Source organism: Aedes albopictus, chromosome 2 (assembly GCF_035046485.1).
Source record: "Aedes albopictus strain Foshan chromosome 2, AalbF5, whole genome shotgun sequence".
Lineage (NCBI taxonomy): Eukaryota > Metazoa > Arthropoda > Insecta > Diptera > Culicidae > Aedes > Aedes albopictus.
Genome location: NC_085137.1, coordinates 3953788 through 3963275, shown reverse-complemented (window position 1 = coordinate 3963275; position 9488 = coordinate 3953788). Strand labels below are relative to the sequence as shown.

Genomic DNA, 9488 nt, shown 5'->3' with positions numbered 1-9488 from the left:
TTAATCATACTATCTTCAATTGTCTTCAAAATTAAATTTCTCAGAAGTTCGTTGAAAATCACTTATAAATACTGCGGAAAAACATCTAATTTATTTGTCTTTTAATTATTTAACTTTTGTACGCTTTAATTTTTTAATTGTTTGATTGATTCTTTCTCAAGTAACAATAACAGCTTATTCAGCCAAAGTTTTTAAAATCAAGTTCAGGAGTGGCTTATTCGTCTGTTGTACAGTAATAATGTTTGTTGCGTTATCTTTGACATAATTTTAAAGATAACTTTAGTGACTTTGTTTACATTCGCAGGTTTTCTTATGTATTCGCTTTTATAAGAGTACACGAATTTGTATATCTGAGAACTTTTGGAACATAATCGTTCCCTAACGTGTATATGAAACAATGTATAATTTCAGCCTTAAACATTTTGTATGTCCCGTATTTTATGCTCATATGTCCCGTTTTTATCTTGTTACTATCTGGTCAGCCTATGTGAGCCACAGACCACTACTGTCGGCGAAAGCTTCGCGAAAGCTGGGGTTCGTGAAGTTTTGCAAGTCTGTTACATTCAGCAAGCCACAGACAGAACTGGAACTTCTGAAGATCTACAGAATCGAAGCGCAGGCAATTGTGGCTGAACACAGCGAACTCTTTCGAGGATATGGAAAATTCGCCGGAGCAGTATCTCTAGAAGTCGATGATAACGTGCAACCGTCTATTCAACCACCACGCCGCGTTCCGATTGCCATGCGGAGTAAACTGAAAGCAGAATTGGAGTCATTGGAGAAGGATGGGCTGATCGTCAAGGAGCTGATGCATACGGATTGGATAAGCAACATCGTCATCGTTCAGCGTGGTGAACCGAAATCTGGAGGCATTCGCATATGCCTCGATCCGATACCTCTCAATAAGGCTTTGAAACGACCGCATCTGCAATTCAACACTTTGGACGAGATTCTTCCGGAGTTGGGAAAAGCTAAAATCTTCAGCACAGTGGATGCCAAGAAGGGTTTTTGGCACGTGGAATTGGACGAACGAAGTAGCAAACTCACAACGTTCTGGACCCCGTTCGGAAGGTATAGGTGGACACGTTTGCCGTTTGGGATTTCTTCAGCTCCTGAGATATTTCAAATGAAGCTTCAGGAAGTCATCCAGGGTCTCGAGGGAGTTGAATGCCTGGCCGATGATCTGCTGGTGTATGGCATCGGCGACACACTGGAGGAAGCACTGGTCAACCACAACAGATGTCTGAAAAATCTTTTTCGTCGCCTAGATGAGCACAACGTGAAGCTGAACAAGTCCAAGCTCGTCTTGTGTCAGTCGTCTGTGAAGTTCTACGGACACGTTCTGACAGACAAGGGTCTACATCCGGACGAAACGAAAATTACCACGATTAAGAACTACCCTGTTCCCACAAATCGGAAAGAAATCCATCGTTTTATTGGGATGGTCAACTACCTGAGCAGGTTCATTCCGAACTTGAGCTCTAATTTGACCAATCTTCGCAAGCTGATATCGGAATCAGTACCGTGGAACTGGACAACAGCTGAAGACAAGGAGTTCAAAGCAGTAAAGCAGCTGGTTGCTGACGTCCGAACATTGCGCTACTACAACCCCAAGCAACCATTAACGATCGAGTGCGATGCCAGCTGTTTTGGACTGGGCGCCGTCGTATATCAGGATGAAGGCGTGATTGGCTACGCATCCAGGACATTGACCGCTACAGAACGTAATTATGCACAAATAGAAAAGGAACTATTGGCGATTCTTTTTGCGTGCATTCGGTTCGACCAATTGGTGGTTGGAAACCCAAAAGTAACGGTGAAAACAGATCACAAACCACTGATTAATGTGTTTCGCAAACCGTTACTATCAGCACCTAGACGTCTGCAGCATATGTTGTTGAATCTGCAACGATATAACCTGGAGATCCAGTTCGTCACCGGAAAAGACAACGTTGTGGCGGATGCATTGTCTCGAGCGCCATACGATGACAAGGATATGAAGGAAGCATTTCAAAAGCTGAACGTGTACAAGGTGTTTCGCGAGATTCAGGAAATTCAGTTGTCTACCCATCTTCGCGTAACGGATAGCTGCTTGGACGAAATAATCGAAGAAACGAAAAAGGATTACACGCTGCAATCAATCATGGACTACATTCAACGTGGCTGGCCAACATCAGCAGACCGACTGCCGGACGGTGTGAAAGTTTTCTTCAGTTATCGCAATGAGTTGTCTATGCAGGAGGGCATCGTGTTCCGTGATGATCGAATTTTGGTCCCTTTCAAGTTGAGGCGAGCTCTAATTGACAAATGTCACACCAGCCATAACGGAATCGAAGCAACTCTAAAGCTAGCTAGGGCAAACTTGTTCTGGCCCGGGATGAGCAGCCAAATCAAGGACGTCGTGATGCAATGTGGAGTGTGTGCAAAGTTTGCATCATCTCAACCAAATCCGCCTATGATGAGTCATCGTATTCCTGTATATCCGTTTCAACTGGTGTCGATGGACGTTTTTTTCACCACGTATCAAGGAAAAGATAGGAAGTTTCTTGTGACCGTCGATCACTACTCGGACTTCTTCGAGATTGACATCTTAAGGGATCTCACACCTGAATCGCTAATCGCCGCGTGCAGCAAGAACTTCGCTCGACATGGGAAGCCACAGGTAATTCTCACTGATAATGGCACTAATTTTGTCAGCAGAAAAATGGCCAAGTTCACATCCGACTGGGACATCGAGCACATTACGTCCGCTCCGAATCATCAGCAATCAAATGGGAAGTCCGAAGCTGCCGTAAAGATAGCAAAACATCTCCTGAAGAAAACCGAAGAAACCGGTGCGGATTTTTGGTATGCGCTGCTCCACTGGAGAAACATCCCGAACAAAATCGGCTCCAGTCCGACCGCCAGATTGTTTTCCCGGTCCACCCGATGCAGTATTCCATCATCAGGGACAAAGTTGATTCCAAAGGTGGTTGAAAACGTTCCTGAATCGATAGAGCAGAATAGGAGGAGGATCAAATGGCATTACGACAAGAAAACGCGAAACTTACCTGATCTACAGATTGGCTCACCGGTGTATGTGCAGCTGAAACCAGAAGCATCGAAACTGTGGAGCCCCGGCAAAGTTTTGGACCAGCTGAGTGACCGGTCATATCTAGTGAACGTGAATGGGACAAATTATCGCCGAAGTCTAGTACATCTAAAACCGCGTAAGGAACCCAATACGTCGCCTGACCGTACGCCTAAATCACTGGGAAAGGAGGAAAATTGTCACCAGTACCGAATTCCTAGCAACCACCGAAACAACAACAGTGACCTGCAGAACGGCTGTCAAAACGAAAATGATGCGTCGTCGGTATCGGTGTCGGCGCCGTCGTCGGCGTCGCCAAGGTCGACTGCAGCTGCAGCTGTGATGACACCGATGACACAAGAAGGTCCCATGCAGCAGAGTCGGGAGTCGCCGAAGGGGATTCGAACGCCAACCGCCAACGTGGGCAGACCAAGACGAGAAACACGACTGCCGGCTAGATTTAAGGATTTTCTTATTGAATTTGATTAATCATTTTAAAGTGAGGAGGATGTTGTATTGAATTATATTTGAGCACCCCTCGGTTTCTCTATTCTCTTTTATGCTTTTTCTTACCTGGCTTCAGTGTCGAGAAGCAGGCAGTAGAGTTCAGATCGCTTCGTAATAAATCTCATGTTAATCGATAATTTCATGTTTTATTTATCACAAAACAGTGAGGTTTAATAAATGCAATTTATATTATTTCCAGGATAATTGCCAATGTTTGTTATTCTGAAGACCTGTACGTTTGAAACAATGTGCTTGAACAAAGTTGCTGATCAATTCAGTAACAAATTTTGAAACCGACGTATAATCAGTGCTACACCATTGATTATACGTCGTTTTCAAAATTTGTTACTGAATTGGTTTCTGTAGAATACATCGAGAATCCCCTTGATATTCGACGACTGTTCTGAACAGTTTCACAAACAGTCGGGATAATCCAACTTTGAACTGAATATACAATAACATGTCTAAAGGGCAGGGTACGAAAAAAGGATCACGCCGAAAATCAAACGCTTTGTCATAAGCGGTGCATGTTGGTAACAAAGGTGCTCCGCAACAAACGCATGTCAGGCCATGAGAGCAATAAAACAAAAATCGCTTGCCGTGCGTGTGCCGATATTCCGGCTTTTTTGCAGAAATTTTCGACCCACATCATCGAGTTCATAAGCATTTGGACGAATTAAGACTCTTGCAAACCTCAGAGTCGAGTTTCAGTTGTAAAACAATGCAAAAATCACAATGTGAATAGAAAGAGACAAATATTCCAACCGTTTTTATTGTGAACAAACCGGGGACGATTTTGTCATTATCTGCTAACGAAAAAACAAAGCGTTGTTGCCGTGCCTTCTTTGTTGCCTTTTTTTTGGCTTGCGGTGCCATATTCTGCGTACACTGCTAAAGGGTCTAACTCGTTTTGTAAACAAACATTGTTTCTGTCGCTGTAGGACTCATCTCGATCCACCCACGCATCTGGGGGCCGTTATCAGAAAGAGCGAAGTTAGATCTTTCTGATAACGGTCCCCAGATGCGTGGGTGGATCGAGATAGACCCTGCAGCGACAGAAACAATGTTTGTTTACAAAACGAGTTAGACCCTTTAGACATGTTGAGAAGACTTTCGGTAGCGCCAAAAGTGGCTTTTGAGCAGCTAAAAGGATATACAGTAGACGTTCGATAAGTGCAACATGTTTATGTTTCAGTTACCGAATGAAATTCGCTAACTGCAACGGCTGACAGCCGTCAAACAGTTGTCAATTGCTGTTGGACGCAGCCAAAATGCACTCAAAAACATCGCAATGCAGTTGTAGTGCATCCGAAAAACATCGCAACTCTGTTGACTTTTTATTTTTGACAGATAGCGGTGCGATAACTGCAAAATTGTTGCACTTAGCGGAATTGCAGTTAAAAAGCGTTGCAGTTAAACCGTTTGCACCGAGCGAACGTCTACTGTAGAACCAATTAGCTCTGTTAGCCAGGTTCTACATTCGACTATAGAGCCGACTTAATGCCATTTTTACGGCTTATTGGTTACTTGGGTCTTTCAGATGCGCATAGATCCGGTAGAAACTTACGAACAATTTATGTGATTAATTTGAGGAGCTCTTGCTATGCCTCCGGTGGGCGATTTTCCGGATTTTTCTTAGCTGGTCAATCCGGTGTCTGTCGGTATGTGCATCGAGAATGATGATATTATTGTCGTCGCGGTTGAAACCCGAAGTTTCCCCACACCCGACAATCGAGTTTTCTCAAAATCCATACGTGAAACCTAACGTCGGACGTAGTGCGCTGGACAGCGGACATGGCCCTCTATCCAGCGCACTGTGCCCGACGTACGTCCGACAAATGGTTTAGGAGAAAAATCGTTTTTCGCGTGTCCTCCTCTCCTCTTCTTCTTGGCGTAACGTCCTCACTGGGACAAAGCCTGCTTCTCAGCTTAGTGTTCAATGAGCACTACCACAGATTTTAACTGAGAGCTTCCTCTGCCAATGACCATTTTGCATGTGTATATCGTGTGGCAGGCACGAAGATACTCTATGCCCAAGGAAGTCAATGAAATTTCCTTTACGAAAAGATCATGGACCGACCGGGAATCGAACCCGTCACCCTCAGCATGGTCATGCTGAATACCCGTGCGTTTACCGCCTCGGCCATATGGGCCCTCGCCTTCGCGTGTCAAAAATTCCGATTTTCAACTGCACGAACAATAGAAGCCATTGCAAATGGAAAATAGCAATTTCTAAAGTAAAAAATGAGTAAAATTTGACGACAAAAAATAGACTTTTTATGTAAACAAACGATTTTCCGGTCGCAAGTTTGTCATTGCATTTTGTTGCAGTTTTTCGAATGCACTTGACTGAAAAAACTTAATGCGCCAATGCGTATTTCAATATGCAAGGCTGAATCCGCAATGTGCTAGTGATCTGCGCCTCTATCAAACTTTCTCTGTGTATTTACAGTAGACGTTCGCTCGATGCAAACGCTTTAACTGCAATGCTTTTTAACTGCAAGTCCGCTAAGTGCAACAAATTTGCAGTTATCGCACCGCTCTCTGTCAAAATGAAATGTCAACAGCGATGTGATGTTTTTCGCATGCACTTTTGTTGCAATGCGATGTTTTTCGAATGCACATTGGATGCATTCTGCAGCAAATGACAGTTATGTGACGTCTGTCAGTTGTTGCAGTTATCGAATTTCATTCGGTAAGTGAAACGTAAACATGTTGCACTTATCGAACGTCTACTGTATCACAAAATTTCCAAACCCAGCTCAATTTTTCTTATTATTATTATTATTATTATTATTATTATTGTTATTTATTTACGACACTTTACCATAGTAGGCATTCGTGTCGGGAAAATTTTTTCTTATGTTTTCACACCTTTGTTCTTCCGTGTTTTTCGACCGTCCTACCCCTCGTCAACGCCCTTTTTCGTCTATCGAATTTCTTGTTTATAAAATGTCAGAATGATGTCATTCGTGCAGACAAAAGGAAAATTTTGCAGAGAACAGGGCAGCTCCCATCATTAAAAAGTGTTTTTTTCTCGTAATTTGTCTCACCTAGTTCCTGTAAATAGGTGTGAATCATCCCGCTTTCGGGAGAAATTTCAGTGATTCATCAAAGTGAATTCAGATTCCATGGATAACATCAATTCCCAGTTGGCACATCTTTCGCTGAGGTCAGCAAATGACCCTCAGAAACAGCAACAGGCTCAAGGACAGAACAACACGGGCCCCCTTCCGGATAGTGGCCCGAATGGAATAATCGTACCCGGGATGGTCATGATGGGTAAGAAAGGACCGGCAGTTCCACCGAAACCGTCGAAAAAACCGGCTCCGTCCACTGTTCCGCCGCAAGTGCCAAAAAGTTCCCACGTCAAGCAGTATTGCGAACCATCGTACTCCACCTTGCTCCAAGGACAAGCGGGACACGGAGGTCTAGAGGAGCATCCGTACACGAACACAAATTTCGGAACAGGTGGCGGGATTGGAAAGATGGGGGTGAGAAAAATAACTCTTGATAATGCAGTAGAGCTCCAGCAGCAGAAGGAAGCATTGGAGCACCACAAGAGAATGATGAATGTTAAACCACAGAGAGGGCAGGCAGATGGAGCGGTGTATGAAAATACTGCCACACGATTCTACGAGGGGGATGTTACCTACGCCAATGTTCCCGGTGGAAATAAAAATGGCGAGGGGTTGATTTACAGTAACATCGTTCACAATAATGGCCACAAGCCGTTCACTCAAAGACAGATTTCAGATGAGCTTCCTCCTCCACCAGTTCAGGAAATGCAAGCTCCATTGTCGCTTAATGAACTAACATTGGAGGATAACGATGACGAATTCCCTCCACCACCAAGTCCAGTAAGTTCATCGTATAGTGAGCTAAGAAGAGCGACTGATCTTCCACCGATGGGACGTCAACCGCAACCTACATACAATATGGTTGGCCCAGGTGTCGGTGGTCAAACCTACAGTAACATATCTCAAAATAATCAGATTTATGCCAACAACATGCATCATCAATCGCTCTACGGTACTTATGGAATGGGTTCACAAGGATCAACAACATATGAATCGATCTATGAACCCATCAACCCTCGTCCCACCAGTCAAATGTCCGGAAGATCCAATTATTCTTTGTACACACCCTATGTGAACTCCCGTGGCATTAACAGTCCCAACGACAGCCTAATTACTAGTGCATCAAATCAACATCATCGAAGTCACCCACCGAAGGAATCCGAAGTAGACACACTAACCGATTTGCTCGTTCAATCGATGGATAACGTATCTGATCCGGATACATACGGTACGTGTGTCAAATGTGGCGATCGTGTCGTAGGCGAGAACAACGGTTGCACGGCGATGGACCAAATTTACCACATAGCTTGCTTTACTTGCCAACAATGTCAGATCAACCTTCAGGGAAAACCGTTTTACGCTTTGGATGGTAATCCGTACTGTGAGGAAGATTACCTGAACACGTTGGAGAAGTGTTCAGTTTGCTTGAAACCCATTCTGGAGCGCATTCTTCGAGCCACTGGAAAGCCATACCATCCTCAATGCTTTACTTGTATCGTTTGTGGCAAGTCGTTGGATGGAATCCCGTTTACCGTTGATGCGACCAATCAGATTCACTGCATCGAAGATTTCCACAAAAAGTTTGCCCCCAGATGTTGCGTTTGTAACAATCCGATCATGCCGGAACCAGGACAGGACGAGACCATTCGCGTGGTGGCACTGGATCGCAGCTTCCACATCAATTGCTACAAATGCGAGGACTGCGGATTGTTGCTCTCATCCGAAGCGGAAGGACGCGGCTGTTACCCACTGGATGACCACATATACTGCAAGAGCTGTAACGCCAAGAGAGTTCAGGCCTTGACCAGCCACATGACTACTGAGTTGTAAGGCGGTATGCGGCGGCGACCATGTTTGATAGGTGTCATCACTGTCGGTTCTAGATGCTAGAGAGGCAGCTTAATCCACTAATAGCGATTTCACGTCCGAAAGTGAATTAGTCAGATTTTTTCCGATAAATATTGAGATAAGATTTAACGTGTTAGCTTAGGGAAAACTTATAAGAGACGATACTGTACGTTGTTATCATTCCGGCTGTTGATATAGTTGTAGATTGATTGTGGTGGTAGAAAACTGCTCAACCATTTTTATTCTGTCTAGTGGCATTGTGGCACATCTATAATCGTAACTTTTAAAACATTCAGATGCATTTAATAATATAGTTCGACATTCCCTTCTAATCGTGTTGATATACAAACAAACATAACATTCCATCTTATGTGAATACTACGTCTATGAAAACGAAAAAAATGTAACAAAAAGTACATTATCGATACAATGAACATTGCCAATACAAGATTGAGGATCCATTTTAAAGTTGTTTTGAAATGAGATATAGGTATCAAATAGCTATTGCATTTCTACCGATAGAAGATTCGAAAAGCCGTTCTTTTTACAAATCGAAACACGTGGAAAAATAATTGTTTATCATGTTGTAAAGCTTACAAAATAGAGACATGTAAAACTATGAATATGTAAACGCAGAAATTATGATAACCAATAAAAAATGTAGATAATCCAAGTGTTTTAATGATGTAAACGCATCTGGGCTGGGACTTCCTTATATTTCCATCTTATTATAAGCGAATAGAATGCCTTATAAACGACAGACTTTGTGGTCTACCGCTTCTGATTCGTATCCAGAAGGTCCTGGGTTCAGTGCCTGGTGACTCCCAGATCTCACATCCTACCCTACTAACAAGACCCCATCCCTGTTGACGCAGAGTGCTCTCGGTCTCTAGTAGCAACAACCAGGTTTTGTCCGACTTTTGTATGGAGGCCCGCCACTGTGCGTAGGTGAACCCCCCTTACGATTCGAGTTCTAACGAACT

General features: G+C 43.6%; 2 protein-coding genes across 2 annotated transcripts; both read left to right on the top strand.

Annotated features, from left to right (window-relative positions):
- Positions 1-448: 448 nt before the first annotated feature.
- Positions 449-3559, top strand: LOC134285953 (uncharacterized protein K02A2.6-like). The gene has a single exon (XM_062847510.1). The coding sequence runs from the start codon at positions 449-451 to the stop codon at positions 3557-3559; it is 3111 nt and encodes a 1036-aa protein (XP_062703494.1).
- Positions 3560-6538: 2979 nt separating this feature from the next.
- LOC109411696 (lipoma-preferred partner homolog) lies at positions 6539-9173 on the top strand. The gene has a single exon (XM_019685269.3). It carries the CDS (start codon positions 6709-6711, stop codon positions 8485-8487), a length of 1779 nt encoding a protein of 592 aa, XP_019540814.2. The 5' UTR covers positions 6539-6708; the 3' UTR covers positions 8488-9173.
- Positions 9174-9488: the final 315 nt, after the last annotated feature.

What these genes read in the sequence shown, in the direction of transcription:
- LOC134285953 (XM_062847510.1), top strand. Translation starts at nt 449, where the DNA reads ATGTCCCGTTTTTATCTTGTTACTATCTGGTCAGCCTATGTGAGCCAC.
- LOC109411696 (XM_019685269.3), top strand. Translation starts at nt 6,709, where the DNA reads ATGGATAACATCAATTCCCAGTTGGCACATCTTTCGCTGAGGTCAGCA.